The sequence below is a fragment of the Centruroides sculpturatus genome, unplaced genomic scaffold (genome assembly GCF_000671375.1).
Source record: "Centruroides sculpturatus isolate CEXI.00-Female unplaced genomic scaffold, Cexi_2.0 scaffold1036, whole genome shotgun sequence".
NCBI classification, from domain to species: domain Eukaryota; kingdom Metazoa; phylum Arthropoda; class Arachnida; order Scorpiones; family Buthidae; genus Centruroides; species Centruroides sculpturatus.
Window position 1 is genome coordinate 91,432 of NW_019385233.1, and position 21,296 is coordinate 112,727.

General features: G+C 35.0%; 1 protein-coding gene across 3 annotated transcripts; it reads right to left on the minus strand.

Moving 5' to 3' along the window:
* Positions 1-12: 12 nt before the first annotated feature.
* LOC111636512 (alpha-(1,3)-fucosyltransferase C-like) lies at positions 13-20,509 on the minus strand. Of its 3 annotated transcripts, none has more exons than XM_023381792.1 (4): positions 20,412-20,509; positions 17,504-17,563; positions 13,343-13,485; positions 13-1,178 (listed from the first exon to the last, which is right to left on the minus strand). In XM_023381792.1, the coding sequence occupies exon 4, from the start codon at positions 1,163-1,165 to the stop codon at positions 50-52; it is 1,116 nt and encodes a 371-aa protein (XP_023237560.1). In that variant the 5' UTR covers positions 1,166-1,178; positions 13,343-13,485; positions 17,504-17,563; positions 20,412-20,509; the 3' UTR covers positions 13-49. The 3 variants fall into 3 exon arrangements, with proteins under 3 accessions (XP_023237560.1, XP_023237559.1, XP_023237558.1); XM_023381791.1 differs by having other exon boundaries at positions 13,343-13,488; XM_023381790.1 differs by lacking the exon at positions 13,343-13,485.
* Positions 20,510-21,296: the final 787 nt, after the last annotated feature.

The following is a 21,296-nucleotide window of genomic DNA, read 5'->3' on the forward strand; positions in this document are numbered from 1 at the left end:
TGACGGAAACGGGCGCGGCCCGGTGCCTTTGATCCGGACGCGTAACGAATTAGGAAGCGCGCGTCGGGCTTCCGCCCGGGCGTTCTTCAGGAGGGGCCCAGCTCCGACAGTTGGCGTCCCCGAACCACCACTTGTTGAGGTCCCCGTAGGTGGTCGAGGGCGCGTCGGGCGCGTGTAGCTTCTGGCAGATCTGGCAGACGTAGTGGCGATTGTCCATGCGATACTTCTTTTTCCAGTCGAAGTAGCGGTTGTAGCGCCGAGGGTCTTTGGCCAGGCCGATGAGGAAGCGCCCCAGGCGGCGGGGCGACTCGAAGGCCAGAGCGTCCACGTAGGAATGGGGCGGGGCGATCCTGGAGTAGTCGGCCCCTCCCAGCACTACCGGAACCATGTCCGTCTCCAGCACGTCGAAGAACTTCTCGGTGACGTAATCCTTGCAGATGGAGTTTTCGAACGACAGGTAGAACCTGTACTCGGAGGAGGCCTTGCGCAGGCATTCGCGCGACATCTTGGGTAGGCAGCTCTTCTGTCCGCAGGCTCCGTACACGTCGACGGACAGGGTCTTGCGCAGTTCCCGGACGAAGTCTTCTCGACGGCCCGGGGTGTTGCAGTTGCTGACGAACCAGGCGGCCATCCTGGTCTTGTTGGCGGCTCGGTCCCCCTCGGCCTCCTCCCACTCCTCCGTCCTCTGCACCGGACGGGGACTGAGGTAGACGTCGGAATCTTCCCTATATGTGGCGGTCCAGTCGATCAGTCCGTCCAGCGACGACAGGACGTTGGGGGTGTGGGGCGGGGACTCGTGATGCAGCAAGATCCACTTCTGGCGGGAAAGGCGGGCGGGGGGCAGGTCGTCGGGCGAAGTGTCCCTCAGATGGAAGACCACGGCGTCGCTCTGGCGAAAGCGGCTGCGGTTGGAAGTGACCAGACAGTCGGAGCGCGGACAGTCCAGAGTGTCCAGCGGAGGAACGTAGTCGGCCCGGCCGAAGAAAGTGGTCCACAGCAGAATCAGGCGGGGGTCGCCGGGTCGGCGTTCCTCCGTCGAGGCCTCCTCCCGGGGGCGGAGGGGTCCGGAGGGGAGGGTTCCGCCCGCCAGGAAGTACCTGTATACCAGAGCCAGGCAGCAGAGTCCGGCGGCGGCGAAGACCAGAAAACGTTTGACGAACTTCATGTCGGAGGTCCTCCTGAAAGGCCAAGAAGAAAATTATTCCGTTACCCACGTCTCGGCTTAGGTCAAAGGGCGCGGGAATAGGTTTAGGTAGATTAGCCGTAGTCCATCGTGACAATCCGTAAGTTTTAAAAAAATCAACCACCAAGAAATTACAGACCGATCATTTTGGCACTGGCGCGAATTCTCCGTCAAAAGAATTCGAAATTAGTAAAAGTTAATTTAAAAATAAATGCAATGGGGCAGTAAGGAGCGATGTAATTGCAACTATCGATGCTACGTTTGTATTCGTTACGTTCTTTAATAAAATTATCTATATATATAAACGAGGATGTTTGTTCTCTAAATACTCCTAGACCAGTGTTTCTCAACGGGGAGCGATATCGCCCCCGTGTGGGGTGTTTTTCCATGTCGAGGGGGCGATTAGTAACAATTTATATTTTGGGGACAAAAACAATTTTCTGGGCAATATAGTAAAACATTATATTAAGAATAATTAGATATTTTGTTCGTTATATCGTACAATAATTAAACAAATAACATTATACTAGTCACTAATCTATACAATGCGGTACAAATTTGGCGTTAGCCTCGACCCTCGGCATCGGAATTTTGAAGCGAAGGGGGCGACGATTCGTTAGAGGTTGAGAAACACTGTCCTAGACCGTTCGACCAATTGCCACGAAACTCGGCAGTTACGTTTATATACCCCAAACTTAGATAATGTCGTACAGTACAGTACATTCCACCCCAGATTATCGATTGGATTTCTATCTATCGATACATTCGATTTGTTGGTTTTACACGTCGGTAAAAGAAATTTAACGAAATAATAAACTAAGTATAATTCTTACAAAAAGGATATTTTAAAAATATATATATTACGTTCACTTAATGCGAAGTAGACGCGATATATCTACCGCGACAGTTAGCGCGTAGAATCGAAAGTATCGCCCAGTCCAAGTATAATTTTCCACATCTAACAACTCGGGTTTTTTCATTTCTGAACGACGGGATAAAACCACCGGACATCGGTAGTTCGGGCATGGCCACGTGAAGTTTTCCGGGCTTTTCGCCTTAGCAACACCTACATAGGGTCCGGCTTCCCGTAAGTCTTCCTAGGGTGCATCTCCCTCGGCAGATCGCATTGCCGTAATTAAACAAACCGAACTAATTCTAACCGGCGGTTATAATGCCGGCCTGCAATTTTTCGTCGCAACATTCTCAATCGTTTTATTGGTGGTCTCGCCCCTGTACGTCATACTTTTCTCGTTAGCAATAGAGTCGTACAGGTTAACTATCTAACTCCGTTCGGGGGAAATTTCGAATCGAAATAACCAATTGGAGGAAAAAATTATTTCCATTCAAAATTTTCCGAACGGACTTAGTTTTAAAGTTAATCGGGACCGCCCGCTCTAAGCTTTTCGCGCTCGTATTTCATCTATCTAACTCCGTTTTCGAGATTAAGGAAAGACAAACGGTCAGAATTTATAGGTCTACAATTATTTCAAATTGCAGCCACCCAATAATTTTTCTATACACGCAATATTTACGAGAACATACTACTTTCCACGTAGTTTATACAATTGCCAAAATTTAAACGCTTTATCATCACATAAAAGCAATTATTCTAGCATCTTTACGAGACCCGTTTAATTAAAAAAATCTTTCGAACGCTAAGGTTGGCAACTTCGATCGCGTGCGGGGCCTTCGCCACCCGTCTAACACGGATCGCTTTTCAAATATTAATAGTAGATTGGTATTAATTAGCGGTCGTCGAGCATCCTCTTTCGGGAGGAGGTCGACGACTACTTTTGGTCGAATTAACTTCGATTTCCCCAACAGTCCCTTCTTTCTATCGAACCGGACAGAAAGAAGGGACTGTTGCCACCGTACAGCCGTAACCGCCGTGCGAGGTTCCGGGCTGGGATGAAAAACATTCTTTCAGCCATATATCGAAACAAAAACGAATCTCGATCTTCTCGATAAATTAAAATTAAGAAGATTAAATTACAAAGGAAAAGGAGAAAAATAAAATTATTTTAATATTACAACCACGCGAAAAAAGGTAGAAATAGTTAGTAAATTAAATTCGTTATAAGACAAGACGAACAAAACCAAAATGGTAGTTAAGGTACTGTACCAGGTTCGTTCAACGCTAAACGAAAGACGACGTCGAATTGTATTCGTAAACGATCGTCTTTCTGGGAAACCGATCTAATCTAATTTCACCCGGTAACGGAAAAAGACCAATCCGGGACCGAGAAAGAAGATTAATAACCAATAAAGTGACGATTTGCGAGACGAAGAAATATTTAAACCCAGACCACGAGGATACTCGATTCTTTGCCGCGGCATCCCGCGAGACTATCTATGTCCCTGACCGGTACGCTTATCCCCAGGTTCCACCTTCGTCCTTAGCCGACGTATCCTCCGAAAGTTATAGACCTTCGTCGAAAGAAACTTCGAAAATTCCGATCCGCATTCACCAGACATCGTTTCCCGTTCGACGACTCGTCTTACAATGCCACATCCGGTCGGCGAAAGGAAACCACCTTCGTCACCGGACTTTCTTCTTCTCTTTGAAGACTACGCGCCGAAGTATACGAGGACTTAAACCCTTCGTGACTATGAACTTTTTGTAAGTAAACTGTCTAATAAACGGCTCGTGTTATTTGTAAACGAGCCATCTATCTCCGATTCGACTGCTCCCACGTGACGTCGATTGTTACCGCCGGGCAGTCCAGACGGCAACGGAGACGACGACGATATATATATATATATCGCGTATTATCGTTAACCCTTTTTTTTTTTTTTAATTTACCCCTCGGCCCCACATTCGTATAGAAAAATTGCATAATAGGAGGTTACCGGATGGCACAAAATATGTGGTTTTCCGGGGTGCCGAATTTAAACATTTGATGCGTTTTTTGCGAAATTCGATCGGTCTGCTTTAAGAGTTAAGATCGATATCTTAACTGTTAAGAAACTGTAAGCTACCAGTTATTCTTTTAATCACCATAACAGTGTATTTCTATTAATAGGACTTATTATACTGGTGTATAAGATTACAGCAACTCAGTCACACAGATTAAAACACAGGTAATTGTAAATAAAACAATTTTAATCTGTGTGACCGAGTTGCTGTAATCTTATACACCAGTATAATAAGTCCTATTAATAGAAATACACTGTTATGGTGATTAAAAGAATAACTAGTTGAATTAAGGACATTGATGCTTATTAATTAACTGTAAGCTACCATTGGCAGTCGAATATCAAACGGTAATCGGCCAATCAAACAAATTAGAAGAATTAGGGTTAAAAGTACGAAATAATCTTAATCTTTGCTATTATGTTTCGCCCGGAAAACGCTGGGCTCATTCGCTAGTGTTATAATAAAATTACAAAAATACGACAAAGTGACCAGATGCGAACTTAAAAAAACACATTGGGCTACAAGTGCCAGATATTTTACATTTAGACAATACTCGACAAAAATTTTTTCAACGTGCGTAAAGATTAATTTGCAGAAATAACGTAAGCGAGCGCAGATAGAATGAAAATAACTAAAAACTTCCGACCCGTCTGTTCTATAATATTCCTCACATTTTACAACACCGAAGACCCAATGTTGTCCTGGACGAGAAAATAAATTTTATATACAAACTGCTAAATTTTTTCTTTGTATAAATTGTTTAATTACTTAAAACTAACGTAAAAATCCGGTCAAAATACTTTCTTGCATAAAATAATTGATGTACGGTGTCTGAAGGAGTTGAGCGCTTGTGGACAGATTGATATTCATAAAATTTAATAAAGGGATAAAAAAGTAATTAAAATTTTTCTCATCAAAAAATAGTTTACTAGAATAGATACATTTTTACGAGTTTTCTGTAACGAAATTTCGTGCTTAAGTGAAAAGATCTGTAAAGTACGAATAATGTCTTTTTGGAATTTAAATTACATATTACTCCTGCTAAAAACGACATAAAATATATAATGTTTTAAGCTTTCGTTCAAACTCCTTAGGTTTAAGTATCAAATTGTATAATTTTTTAAGTTTCTAAGAATAATACCAGGTGACTGGGGTTTACTCCGAAAGTGTTGCGATACGAGAAAACTATTTGTGAAGAATTAAAAATGTTTATTTTTTAATAATAAATTTCGTATGGCATATTATGCGTAAACAAATTTCATCAATCTCGATCTAAATGAGACACGCCTCTTTCTAATAGTAACGATGTAACTTTCTAGAAAAACACTTTGTACAATGATTTACTGTGATTTTTGTGATAGACTGAATGACAAAGACTTATAAATGATTGAAATTGCTCCATCCTTTACTTTTGTGTTCGGATGGTACAAACAATTTCAGAGGGGATGTATTTCCTTCCGTGTGAAGGGCGACTACCAATAGCGAGTAACTCCTAAAAATAACTACTGTCCAATGTATGATTGCGGAAGACCAAAAATGTACTTACGAAATGATACGGGAGAAACTACAGATTGGAACCTCTGCAGTTGCAGACATTCTGCGTAAGGAGTAACTCGTACAGAACGTCTGCAACTGTTTAAAAAAAGAGTCTCGACGAGTCGACGGATTTCCAAAAGTCAGAGCGTGTCCGTCTCTAAGAAAACTCTGGAAATGTTAAACCGAGATGGACACCAGATTATTTCCAAGATTGTCACGGGTCAGAAGACATACTGTACAGTACGTACCGTTCTATGACTGTCTCGCGTGTCAAGAAAGTCAGATATGGATCCATAAAGGTGATCCAATTCCAACAACTGTGAAAAGGCAGAGAGCAATAAAAAATGTCACATTTGCTGTTTTTTTTCAGTAGCACTGGTCTGGCAAAAGCAATTAAGCTTGATGAACAGAAGACAGTAATGGCTAATTGGTACACTACAATCTGTCTTCTTGGAATTCTGGAGTAAGTGAAAATTTGAGATCAAATTTTGCATGGTGATAATCCTTCATCACACACTGCCAAGAAAACTAATGATTTCTTTCGAGTTAATAACATAAGAATCATTTGGCATCCTCAATATTCACCAGATTTGGTGTTGCGTGACTTCTATTTCTTAATTTCAAAAAACATTTGAGGAGTCACAATTTAACAGTGGATGAAATTAAAGCTTCCTTAACAGAGTATTTTGATAGCATTCCAGAAAATGAGTGGCGTCGCACTTTTGATCTTTGGAAGGAGAAACTGTGTAAGTGCTTTTGGCCAGAGGAGAGTACTTTCAACATAAATAAAAAATATTTTGTTTCAAGCCTTATAGTATTCCTGTATTGCAAAATTCTCCTGTATATTGTGAAAAGACAGAGTAATTGAAGATACCACCTCAAGCAGAGAACAAAAGAAATTATCATTTTTTGCAAAGAAAAAAAAATGTATGAAAACGAATTAAATAAATTATAAATCACACGCTTTGCTTTTATGTGAAACAATTTTCTTAATACTCTGTAGCAATAAACACTTTTAGCCAACAGATGAGGGGCATCGGCCCAAAATGCATATTGGCGTAATTGGTTTAAAAGTGAGAGTAAAGTACAGNTGTACGTAATTTTTCTTATTAACTTTAGTTAAAATAATTTAACTTAAATAACATGAAGTGTTTTAGAAGTTAGACAAAATGGTCAAGGTGGGAAAATAATTTCAATAATATGAAAATTTTCCTTTTTACAATATTTTTTGGTGTTCATTACTCAAAGTTCATCGTTAACCGAAATTTTTGAACCTTATAAAAATTAATTTTGAGGATGTTGCCATAAGCAAATTTTGTATTTTTGGATGTCAAAATGTCCATTAATTACCGTCTGTGCTAAAAATAAAAATAATCATTTATGGCATCGAATTCAATTTTATTTCTATTAATCGACATATTGCATCGAGTTTATAATTGTATAAGCTATCCTACAATGATGAAAATGTGTGCTTTTAATCTAAAGTATTTATGTTAATTTAACAGTTTGGTGTTGATTGGCAAATTGTATGGTAGGAAAATTAAATCATACTTATATGTATGATTTAATTTGAATTTTTCAAATTATGTAATATCTAGCAGACAAGCCCAGCGATGCTCAGGCAAAAAGTAACACTAGCGAAGATTAAGATTATTACATTTCAGCCAATCTTACCCATTTTCACAGAATGCAAGAATTAAGTCCCCATTTCCAGACTAATTAAAAAATGTTTAGATGGGTCTAAACCTATGTTTGATTTAACACAAAAACACAAAAACTTGCATCTGCACCTGTAAATCTTGCACATTGCTTTCTCTTAACACTTCCATTGTTACTTAACACTTTCATTTTTAACACTTCCATTGTTAAAGCCTTAATCCTGTCACGCTTCCACTATGTACCAAATTTCGACTTTAAACTCCTAACCGTTTGGGCTCTGCACCGATTATCATCATCAACCCGTCTCAATTATATATATAGATAATTATTAATTGGTTCATATATTGTGGTTTAATTTTGCGTGCAATAATTTTTGGGGAAATTTTAAATCCTGAAAATATTCTGCATACATTTTCATAAGTCGCACTTACTAAACCTTTATTGTCCGGTACTTGTAAACTATTCGTAAAAACAAACGTTTTCGGCCTCAGTCGAGGTCTGCTTCAGGTTAAAATAATTGGATTCCATTCTTAGAATGAACATTTAGTTTTAAAATATAATCGAATTCATGCGCGTGTTACGTATTGTCATCGTTTTGTTGTTTTTCATATACGTAACGCCAAGCATAAGAAAGCGTGTTGCCGTCTTTGATGTTTATACATCTCCCCGTCCTGTCGGCTTTGTAGATTTCCAGGGCTTCAAGGGCTCTGATGTGGTCCGTATTAAAAGCTCTATTTATTAATCTGGCTTTTGATACTTCTGCATGAATATCCGGGTGTGTAGTGTGTAGGAACTCTATAACACAATAATAAATTGTTACAGCACCGAGCCAAACATCTGGCAAGATTTTGACTGGAATAACTAACTCTAAATTTCTGGATTCACCAGTTCCTAACAAGAACAATAAATTAATTGTTACTGTTAGTTTGTTAAATGATTTGTTTATAAATTGTTAAATAATTTATTGTTGGATTAAATTGTATACCATAATAATAGCTATCAGCATTTCTATTTTGTAAATTTATATTATTTTTATTAAATACTTTGTTCATAAAAGTATCAANGTTTCAAAGTTTTTGAAAATACTGTATTGGTTTTGTGTAACGAAATTTCGTGCTTAAGTGAAAAGATCTGTAAAATATGAATAATGTCTTACTGGAATTTAAATTACATATTACTCCTGCTAAAAACGACATAAAATATATAATGTTTTAAGCTTTCGTTCAAACTCCTTAGGTTTAAGTATCAAATTGTATAATTTTTTAAGTTTCTAAGAATAATACCAGGTGACTGGGGTTTACTCCGAAAGTGTTGCGATACGAGAAAACTATTTGTGACGAATTTAAAATGTTTATTTTTTAATAATAAATTTCGTATGACGCATTTATGCCTAAACAAATTTCATCAATCTCTCTCAATCTAAATGAGACACACCCCTTTCTAATAGTAACAATGTAACTTCCTAGAAAAGCATTTTGTACAATGATTTACTATGATTTTTGTTAGACTGAATGACAAAGACTGTTATAAATGATTGAAATTGCTCCATTACTTTTGTGTTCGGGTGGTACAAAATATTTCAGAGGGGATGTACTTCCTTCCGCCACGAACCACGTGAGGGGCAACTACCAATAGCGACTAACTACTAAAAATAACTGCTGTCCAATGTATGATTGCGGAAGACCAAAAATGTACTTACGAAATGATACAGAGAAAGTACAGATTGGAACTTCTGCAGTTGCAGACATTCTGCATAAGGAGTAACTCGTATAGAACGTCTGCAACTGTTTAAAAAAAAGTAGTATCTCGACGGGTCGACGGATTTCCAAAAGTCAGAGCGTGTCGGTCTCTAAGAAGACTCTGGAAATGTTAAACCGAGATGGACACCAGATTATTTCCAAGATTGTCACGGGTCAGAAGACGTACGTACCGTTTTATGACTGTCTCACGTGTCAAGAAAGTCAGATATGGATCCATAAAGGTGATCCAATTCCAACAACTGTGAAAAGGCAGAGCAATAAAAAGTCACATTTGCTGTTTTTTTTTCAGTAGCACTAATCTGGCAAAAGCAATTAAGCTTCATGAACAGAAGACAGTAATGGCTAATTGCTACACTACAGTCTGTCTTCTTGGAATTCTGGAGTGAGTGAAAATTTGAGATCAAATTTTGCATGGTGATAATCCTTCATCACACACTGCCAAGAAAACTAATGATTTCCTTCGAGTTAATAACATAAGAATCATTCGGCATCCTCAATATTCACCAGATTTGGTGTTGTGTGACTTCTGACTATTTCTTAATTTCAAAAAACATTTGAGGAGTCACAATTTAACACAGTGGATGAAATTGAAGCTTCGTTAACAGAGTATTTTGATAGCATTCCAGAAAATGAGTGGCGTCGCACTTTTGATCTTTGGAAGGAGAAACTGTGTAAGTACTTTTGGCCAGAGGAGAGTACTTTCAACATAAATAAAAAATATTTTGTTTCAGGCCTTATAGTATTCCTGTATTGCAAAATTCTCCTGTATATTGTGAAAAGACACAGTAATTGAAGATACCACCTCAAGCAGAGAACAAGAGAAATTATCATTTTTTGCAAAACAAAAAAAAATTTATGAAAACGAATTAAATAAATTATAAATCACATGCTTTGTTTTTGTGTGAAACAATTTTCTTAATACTCCTGTAGCAATAAACACTTTTAGCCAACAGATGAGGGGCATCGGCCCAAAATGCATATTGACATAATTGGTTTAAAATTGAGTGTAAAGCACATAGGAGAATAAAGTACATGTGTAAAAGTCTAGTGTCTAATATCAACAGTTCATGGTATTTTAAAAAAACAATCTAAAAAAATGGCACAATTTCAACACAGAAAAAAGAAAAAAAATTATATGCTTTGTAAGAATGTGTAAATTGTACAGATTTGTAAGGTAGTTTATTAGATCCAAAGAGTGTTACAGACATTACTGTATTTATATATGTGAACGGGTGATGTTTGAGACATATCTGAGGGAACAGAAATATGTATCCCTGTTGTATTTTGGAGAATATTACTCAATTAGAATTACTTTGATTATCTATTCTACCTAACTGAGGGCATGTGATATGCATTATTATTATTTTAAAGAAACAAAAGTGATTGCTTTGGTATCAAGGGGATGTTACAGTACCACAGACATCCCATTGGATATATAATACATCCCACTTGCTAAACAGATATGTGTAGTCTTAATGGTGTGCAATGCCTTCTTCGGAGTGGCATACAATTGTAGATGGCATTGACAAAAAATAAGAGATTGTTGGTAGGTCTGTAAGTACGGGTATCCTTAGTACAACATGGCACTTCTACAACATGGTTTCGCTCTAACAGTTGGAAAATTGGCAATATCAACTCATGAAACACTGTTTCCGGTTTTGCTCTAACACGGTTTGAGAATTTGGGAAATCCTCCTAACAAAGTTTCATAACTTTTAAGTGTAAACTACTTTATTCTATATTTTTTTATTCGAGCAAGCATTCGTGTTATCTTAAATTTTGCCATGGATTTTAGAACATTAAAATTTTCTATTTGTTTTGTGCCTTTCTTCAGGTTTAATGAAAAGTGATAGTATAATTTTTTTCTTTCTTGTCCTAGCTTTCCTATCAACTGAGTATCGTCTTTGTTGCTTTCAGACTTTAACTGTTAAGACTATCAGTGTGTTTTCTTTTTGTAGATTAGTCTTCATTTTTAGTAAAGTTTATTTAAACATTTTAGTTAAATGTTATTAAACTTTTTAAAATTGTAAATAAGTAATCATTTGTAAAAATGACAAACAAAATATGGTGTTATCTCAGTACTCAAACTGTTCCCACCTCCACCAATTCGGTATGACAGAAATTCTGGAAAAAAAATTGCCTGGTACTCAATTCAACAAACTTGACTTGCTATAACAAATTTTCAATTAATAACATGTTTTTATTTTTATTTTGTCTTCCGTAAACATTTTTTATGATAAAAATAAAACAACGAAGACTTTGTTGATATTTCCGATTAACATCAACAAAAAAGCTCAGATGATGATGATATTTTGTAAAAAGAAAACATCCTTGTTTAACTAAAATTAATATTAATGCATAATACAGTAGTTTTAATTGTGATTGTTAGTTAATTATCGATTGGGAATAAATTATTGGTTGCTTTAATAAATGTATTTCTCTTGGTAATAAAAAACAATAGTACTGTATACTTTTGTTAACTTCTGGAACCTAACCCTATGTTTTGTATTAGTCGTTTGTTTCGTATAGCACGGCACTTTTTTGGAACGTAACTATCAGGTTATACGAGGGATAACTTGATATTGATAACATGATATTAAGTAAGATGTATACTATATTATGTTATATTGATATGCAGTTTTTAATGTTTTAGTGACTGTCAAAAAAATGAAATATGTGATACTGATGAGGATTATTGAATGGAAATGCATTTATCACAATAAAGACATTGAAGAAAAGTAAATTAGTTTTTATTTGGTTATTCTTTTCTCTTTTTTAAAATAGTTTTAGCTCGGATAAACAGTCGGTAAAGAAGTTTTGGAAAACATATTTTGGTTTTAACAACTAACTATCTTTTAGATATTTATCTTCAAAATATTATGCAACTGGATTCGTGCGCCTGGCATTGCTCGGGCTTTTGAGGGAGTAGTGATTGGTGAGGTCAAGTTGAGAGAGGGTGATAACACTATGGTCTTAATAACTAACATGTACAGTACATTTATTGACCTCGGTATTTACAATAAATAAACTGCAAAACACAAAAATTGCTTGGGCTAAAGTTAACAGGGGATGAGACCACAACATTTTTGTCCCACAGTCTTAACAATATACTTTGCCACCTCAATCATTGCCCCTTTCTCAAATCTCTCTTCAGCTACGTTGTCTACAGCAGAGATGGGCAACCTTTTTCTACGTAACAGCTGCATTTAATACTTTTGAACTGACGCCGGATGCATACAAGAAAAAAAGAGAAAACAAAATCGAGTAAATCACAATTATTTATTCATATATGATTATAAATTAACGTAAGTATACTTAATTTGACTTCTGTCACTGTTGTGATTGAAATATATCCAAAATATTTGGTCAAATATTAGTCACTGCTGGTTTAAATTAGTTTTTATGCGAGTCTGTTAGCTGATTTCTTGTTTTTTTTAACTAAATTTTTACTAAGTAATAGAAAATTACATTAAAATTTTTGCTGCATACTTTCTTAAGTTTGGAAATTGTTATATTTATTAATACTTTGTGCATCCTGCATCGCACAAAATATTAATGCAAGCCACATGCAGCCTGGGGTCTACAGGTTAATAAGCTGAAAAGTACATATATAGATATTTCAGTGCAATACTATGTCTCTGGTAAACTTCATGTTTGTGCATACAGACATGAAATCTTACTGTTAAAATGTTGACTGTATGCTAATTTTGACTGCAACTTTATTTTTGTCTATAGAACCTCTGTACCTGATAATGAAATTGTAAATAAACACATTGAAAACTGTGAATACTGTACAGCATTGTAAACATGAAATTAAAAAATTTTTTCTTACTGTTTAAATTCATTAACTGTTTGTAGTCATGATTTTAGGGCATGCATTACATTCGCAAGCTAACTTTTTTGGGTTTTGACATCTCAAAAATTCAGAGAAAACAGTGTATGCATGTGTGTATCGATAAAGATGTATAGTATTATATTTGTAATGATCATTAATATGAAATGCCAGATTTATTTGTTTATTTATGCAAAGTTCACAGCTTTTGTTTTAAATTCCACGACTTTCCCTGACCAACTTTGTATAAATTCAGTGACCATCACATCTCTTACAGTACAGCACATTGACAAAATAAAACAGCATATGACTTCCTATGCAAATATGCTATTGCTTCTTTAACTTTTTAATTAGTCATTTTTTCTTTTAGTTTTACTGCGATTTGAATGAAGTCTACTAGCTAAATTAATTAAGGATAAATGTAAAATTATAGCAGAAAAAGAAAAAGTGTTGTACCTGGCCCACTTATACTTTGATAAACAGTGTGATGCAATAATTCTACACTAACAACTGAGTAAAATTAAAAACATAGCCAACAAAATAGCATGTGCAATCAGGAGGAAACTGGACAAAATCTTCTATTGGCTACAGGATACCTTCTGCTAAAAGCAAATCATTTTTTCTAATTAATGGTTATATAATTTTTTGATTGTTGAATAATTAAAATTAAAAATAAAATGTTTTATTAAATTAAAATAGTTTATCCTGTTGTTGATCCACAACCATAAATCTATGTGACTTTGAAAATAAATAAAAAACCATTATTTATAATTCATTAACAAATCCTGTATAATCCACATACAAAAGTAAATATTTATTAAATTTATCTCTCAATAAATTTCCTGAACTTTAGAAAATATTAATAAACTGGGAGAAAAAATCTGAAAGTGTTTTGTTACACAATCAAAATTATTTATCATTTTTTGTACTTTGTTATCATATTTTTTTTAATCAGTTTATTAACATCTGCCCTCAAATTGAGTGTGTAAATGGTAATTGTTAGAGATTCACATAGAGTTAAAATATTTTTAAAACATTTTAATCAATGTTAGATTATTAAGAGTATTACAGACTTTTCTCTAAAATTCATAATACTGCATAATTAATACAGCTGTATTAAAATGACAATTGATATAACTGTATATTACATTTGGGACTTAGTTTGATCACCTGGCATTTTGCAATGTAAGGTGATCAAACATATTATAAAATACACTACTACAAAAGCATGAATGCATTTTATAATTCTTCACATAAACAATTGATACTAGTTTTTAACATTAATCTGTACTATCGGTAAAAGAAGTAAATGTCTGTAATAATTGTATAAACATTAAACAAAATTTTTAAAAATATACAAAGCGATTACAATTTATAAGGTCTTAATTTTGAGTGATTTTAAAATACAATCATATAATACAACAGAATAAATCTTATGTGTAATATAACATTCTATTGCATTGTAAAACTAAGTAATTGATTTAATAAGTAAGTTTTACGTGTAATAAGACTTACTTATTAAATCTAAAATTTCTAAAAAAATATAAAAATTACAATTAAATTTTGGCTGACAATATTTCTATCAGAATGTACATAAATAAAATAAATCAAAGCTACAAAATTGTCTTTGTGTTCCATTTAATGACAAAACAAAGATAATTTTGAGGCTTCGATATATATTTTGATTTAAAACTTAAAATTAACTCATTTGATATGGTGTGCAAAGTTTAAAGAACTGCTTATGAACTTCATCTTTACATATAGTATCAAAAAATCAAAATTGATGAAAACCACTTGTGCATTTTTTACATTTCTACTATACACACCCCATACATTAAGTCAACATTTAACGATAATAGTTTTAATATTCTTATTATCAACAATGCATCTTTATTTAAATTGTGAAAGAAAAACTGGAAGAACTACTTGTCTTTACGTACAAAATACCCTAATCACGTGCATTGACCTTGTGTTTCTCAAACTTCAGCTTCTGTTAGACCTGTTTAATAAATTTTAATGTGCCATTTATCTAATTTGCAGAGTTTGCCATCAATATATTTGCCTAGAGTCGCAGGAATCCGTGGACACACACTGTTGAGAAATCTGCTATCCGAATTATCTCGACCACCCAGACGTCAAAATTTCTACTATTCAATGATAAACACCGTGCAAAAATTTTTAGTGTTTTCGGACATTGCTTTCGATGATGTCAAATAAAGAAAGCAGTTAAATATCTCAGAACGAATAGATTTATGGGAGAAGGCAATGCAACACCTGGAAATCTTGCAAGATGGGATGCATCCCAGGAAGACTTTCTACAGGAAACTAACTCTATTTAGGCATTAGATTTGTGAAAAATAATCTGAAAAACTTTATGTGGCCAGCCTATTGGTGAGATGCAAACCTGCAACCAACTACCAGTGTTTTATCCACTAAGACAATGATGGGGCCAAGCACATAAGAAAGCCAGTATTAATTACCGTCACCCAGACCCAACTTGTGTTATTTTAAAATTTCAGGGTAATTTAACAAAACATTATAATGTTTTAATGAAATTATTTAAATTATAAATGTATGTAATTTTTCTTATTAACTTTAGTTAAAATAATTTAACTTAAATAATGTAAAGAAGTGTTTTAGAAGTTAAGACAAAATGGTCAAGGTGGGAAAATAATTTCAATATGAAAATTTTCCTTTTTTACAACATTTTTTGGTGTTCATTACTCAAAGTTCATCGTTAACCGAAATTTTTGAACCTTATAAAAATTAATTTTGAGGACGTCACCATAAGCAAATTTTGTATTTTTGGATGTCAAAATGTCCATTAATTACTATCTGTGCTAAAAATAAAAATAATCATTTATGGCACCGAATTCAATTTTATTTCTATTAATCGACATATTGCATCAAGTTTATAATTGTATAAGCTATCCTACGATGATGAAAATGTGTGCTTTTAATCTAAAGTATTTATGTTAATTTATCAGTTTGGTGTTGCATGGCAAATTGTATGGTAGGCAAATTAAATCATACTTATATGTATGATTTAATTTGAATTTTTCAAATTATGTAGTAACTAGCAGATAAGCCCAGCGATGCTCGGACAAAAAGTAACACTAGCGAAGATTAAGATTATTACATTTCAGCCAATCTTACCCATTTTCACAGAATGCAAGAATTACGTACCCGTTTCCAGACTAATTAAAAAATGTTTAGATGGGTCTAAACCTATGTTTGATTTTCCACAAAAACACAAAAAAATCGCATCTGCACCTGTAAATCTTGCATGTTGCTTTCTCTTAACACTTCCATTGTTACTTAACACTTTTATTTTTAACACTTCCATTGTTGAAGCCTTAATCCTGTCACGTTTCCACTGTGTACCAAATTTCGACTTTAAACTCCTAACCGTTTGGGCTCTGCGCCGTTTATCATCATCAACCCGTCTCAATTATATATATAGATAATTATTAATTGGTTCATATATTGTGGTTTAATTTTGTGTGCAATAATTTTTGGGGAAATTTTAAATCCTGAAAATATTCTGCATGCATTTTCGTAAGTTGCATTGTACCACATTACTTCTTGCTGCCTGCGTATGGCTACATTTGGACCACCTTACTGTGAGCAAAAAAAATCAGAAAAGCAGCCAAGGAGGAAAATTCTCTGACGTTTTTTGTCAAATTCCCTGATTTTCCATGACTTTTTCCAAATACAGTAGAACCTCGAAAACTCGGCACTCCGGATAACTCGGCCACACCCTGGCAGGGCAAAAAAATCCTTAGTTAATTAATTTTCATTATAGACAGCTTTATAAAAGTATAAAAGCTCTCAAAGTATTTTTCTGAGGTCTGTCTTATCAGGTAAATTACTGTACACAGTGTATTCATTAATTTTCATTTTCATGTAGTAAAGGCTCTATGCCTTCATAAAGGACGTACTTTTCCTTTGTTTAAGGGTATTTGGGCAGTTTATTCTCTGTTATATTCTCAAGTAAACAATACATACAAGTACAGTACAGTATTTTCTGAGGAAACACTCGTACTTATTTTTTTTAACCCCATTCCCAATAACCCGGCATTTTCACAAACTCGGCCACCCTTCGGTACACATTAGGCCGAGTTTTCGAGGTTCTACTGTACTAATGAAAATCCCTGATTTTATCTGACTTTCCACATGTGTAGGAACTCTATAACACAATAATAAATTGTTACAGCACCGAACCAAACATCTGGCAAGATTTTGACTGGAATAACTAACTCTAAATTTCTGGATTCACCAGTTCCTAACAATAACAATAAATTAATTGTTACTGTTAGTTTGTTAAATGATTTGTTTATAAATTGTTAAATAATTTATTGTTGGATTAAATTGTATACCATAATAATAGCTATCAGCATTTCTATTTTGTAAATTTATATTATTTTTATTAAATACTTTGTTCATAAAAGTATCAATAACAATTATTGAATTAATGTTATTTTTAAAAGCATTGGAATAAAAACATTTACTTAGCATTTTACAAATGCAAATTATACTTTTAAATTAGATAACAACAAGAACTATCTAAAGTGCAAAGGCTATCACGATAAACTATCGAGTGGGAAAATAACCAACCTTTGTGCAATGCGAAACGTTTCTCCTAATCAGCAAAGAGTTTCACATCATAGAGGCTATCTGGAAAAAAATCAAATTATTATTTATTTATAATTGAAAGTAAATAGTTATTATAAAAATGACAAGAAAATTCATAAACTAGAAGAAAATATTTAATTTTGAAAATTAAAACACTATTTTGAATATGTCATTGGAAAGAATTCTAGGTCAAATGTACACAAATAATTTAAAAAATAAATTATCCAGCTATTTTTAGTGTCCACCATCAAGTTATACATTTTTCACCCGATAAACGGCTAACTGAAAATAGCTGAAATCATTTTTTAAAACTTTCTTTCTGGATATTACATTCAAATAATGTCAAACCATTAATAAAATTTTTCAGAGATTTAATTACACTACCACTGTAATAAAATTAAACCATCTGGCATGCTAAAAGTTCACGGAATCTAAACAATCGTAATAAAGATAAATATTTTTATGCAGTCGCTCGACACTTAGACAACAAATAAAATTACTTTGATTTTCTTTTTGCCTTCGACATTTTATCTCATCGTCGGAAGAGTCCTCGCCTGGAAAATACGTAAAAAATTTCCGAGCGGACCACGGTTTGGATGAGTTTTTTGGAAAGTGCATCGAGGATATAAGAAAAGTTCCAATGTCCGGACGATGGAGGCATCCCGAATAAAAATTTGTCAAATCTGTGTTTCCGTCCGTCGTACTTACTCCGAACAGCTCTCTCCATAGAAGGAACAGAAAAAAAAGAAAATTAACAGAAAGTGCAGTGAGATATTCCCCTCAATTAGCATTCATACTTTACACAAACTATTTGAATAATGTAAATAATTCTAAAACTGAATTAAATGTAGCATTTCCATTATATTACTTTTTATTTTGGGAGGCAATTTATAAGATATGCATTATCTAAAAATATTTATTCCAGTAATTCAAAAACCGATGCCAATAAAACACTATCGATTTTGATGAAGTTCCAGCCAGTGGATCGGAAAGTTATTTTAATTCATTCACAATCATACTTCACAATTTGAAAATTACTTATATTTTTTACGGAATTTACTATTTAGTTTTAACGAGAGATAAACGACACGGGTTAAAACTGGGTAAATCACGAATTTTAAGTTTTTACTTAGCAGACGAAGAAAAATCTAACCTTTCGACAAAGTCACATATTTACTCCAACTCCACTTTTCGGTTATAAATTTTTTCAAAATATACTTTATCGAAATTTGAACGTCGACCGTATCTTTATAAGAAAAGAATTAAGATATAATCCGCCCGGCACCGGCGATGCGGGAAGGGCAGAATTACTTCTCCGGAAACCGAAACCGTCTAAATATCCGGCAAAGGATGCGGAGAGACAAAACTTTCGTCGGTGACCGGGACGAACAGAGAGACCTTCCCAGTCCCCGACGAAAGTCTGTCTCTCCGAAATAGACGGTATTTTAAGACGACAGAAGGTCCGTCGTCTTAAAATGCCGTCTATTCCGGTCGGTCAAAGATTAAAAGTTTTTCACGCGTGCACATTTACAAACACGGTTAGATTCAATTAATTAAGAGTCGGTACTAACCGGTAAGCAGAAAATATCTGTATGTATATACGTAAAAGGTCACTCTAAGTTTCTTTATCCGAATTAAATTGCGTCGGTCACGATCGACGCAGAATTTCCAATAATTAGTCTAATTTTTCAATTCTATTTCCCGAATTCCAGTTTTACGAACGAAGGGCGGTTTTTAACTCGGCCGGTCACACGTTTCGAAGCGGGACGAAGAGGAGGTCCCCCGAACGCATTCCGAACTTCCCTCCGAATTTTCGACCGCGGACCAAAAACGAGGCAAAAACTAAGGCCGTCGACGAACCGCGGGGATTCGGAACGGACGATTCTCTCTCCGACGCCGACTCGAGAGGACGTCTTCGACGTTCCGTCGAGACGGACGACGTAAATTTTTAAGTTTTGCCAAACTGTCGAAGTGTCACGACGAAGCAAAGCGATTAGATAACTCTCGTCGTCTATATTTATCTAAGTTTTTTAACGAGCAAATATATAAAAAAACGTTAAACAAATACGAAAAGTTATCAAAAATATAACGATAATGTAACTTCCTTCCACAACGAAAATTGTAAAATAAAACAAGGAAGAAAATTAGAAGATCAGAGTTTTTATTAACAGATCGTCATTTCCATTAATTCCGAGTACAAACGTAATTGGAACATTTCATAAATTAGCCCATTTTTTTAATTTCCAAAGCGCAGAACAAAACAGACACACATAGATGCTGGTGTGACAGATGTGCAGGGACCAGATGCGTTAACACGTGTCGGCCAGGAGCGTGAGGGGTGCATCCGCGTTTGTTTTTAATTAAACGAAACACGGATCAATTTACGACCGAGTAATAAAGCGAGTATTAACGTAGGGAGACTCGAATCGCTCCGCGGATCCAATTTTTGATGCCAATTAAATAGCATAAACTCGGAAATTTACAGAAAACGATTTTAATTTAAGCGAAATGTTTGGTAAGGCGTAGAATTACCACTACAACGGTACGTAAATGCGTTACGTCACAGCGGAAACGAAAACGCGATACGGCCGGGAGGACGATAATAGTGTCGATAAGCCTTTATCGCCCGTATTTAATGTTAACGCAACAAGAGAATTCGTCGTTTTATCGGAGAAACCGACGGTTTTCCGGGCCTTCGATTTAACGCCGCCGAAGTAAATTCGTTTCTATAAACCGGCGAAATAATTAGAAAGGGAAGAAGAAAGGGCGCGACGTCGACGCCCCTTTCTTCCCCGCGTGCAAATTGTGGCCCTACGACGTTCGGCAACGCTTCCGGTCCAGAAAAATCCCGTTCTAGATCGGGTTTACCGGCCTCTTCGGCCACACTCACCGTCCAACGGCGATTCCGGAACGTCTTCCTTTCCTCTCGTCCACCATTTTAAGTCGCAATGACGTCACGTCGGTTCCTCTCTATTAAATTCTTATTAAGTGGCCCGACGAAACGACGGAAAAGGAAATTAAACCACCGGAATTACGTAATTAATTANCATTTTTTGTACTTTGTTATCATATTTCTTTTAATTAGTTCATTAACATCTGCCCTCAGACTGAGTGTGTAAATGGTAATTGTGAGAGATTCACATAGAGTTAAAATATTTTTAAAACATTTTAATCAATGTTAGGTTATTAAGAGTATTACAGACTTTTCTCTAAATTCACAATACTGCATAATTAATACAGCTGTGTTAAAATGTACAAATGACAATTGATATAACTGTATATTACATTTGGGACTTAGTTTGATCACCTGGCATTTTGCAATGTAAGGTGATCAAACATATTATAAAATGCATTATTACAATGGCATGAATGCATTTTATAATTCTTCACATAAACAATTGATACTAGTTTTTAACATTAATCTGTACTATCAGTAAAAGAAGTAAATGTCTGTAATAATTGTATAAACATTAAACAAAATTTTAAAAAATATACAAAGTGATTACAATTTATAAGGTCTGATTTTGAGTGATTTTAAAATACAGTAGATCCCCCTATAAGACGGTAGATACGTTCCGTTCTTTATGAATCAATTTTGTAGGAATCATAGTTTATGGACTACGGCTGTTTGAAAGGTTTTCTTTCATAAAATTAATCGATTCTAGACTAATTCGACTCAACATTTCCAAAATACGTATATTTTTTTGAAAATAATCCGTATAAACTACGTTATAAACAAAAAATTGTAGGATTGCTTACCGAGTGTGTACCGTTC

Bases quoted from the DNA above. Each gene is read 5' to 3' on its own strand.
- LOC111636512 (XM_023381790.1), bottom strand. From the start codon at position 1,165: ATGAAGTTCGTCAAACGTTTTCTGGTCTTCGCCGCCGCCGGACTCTGC.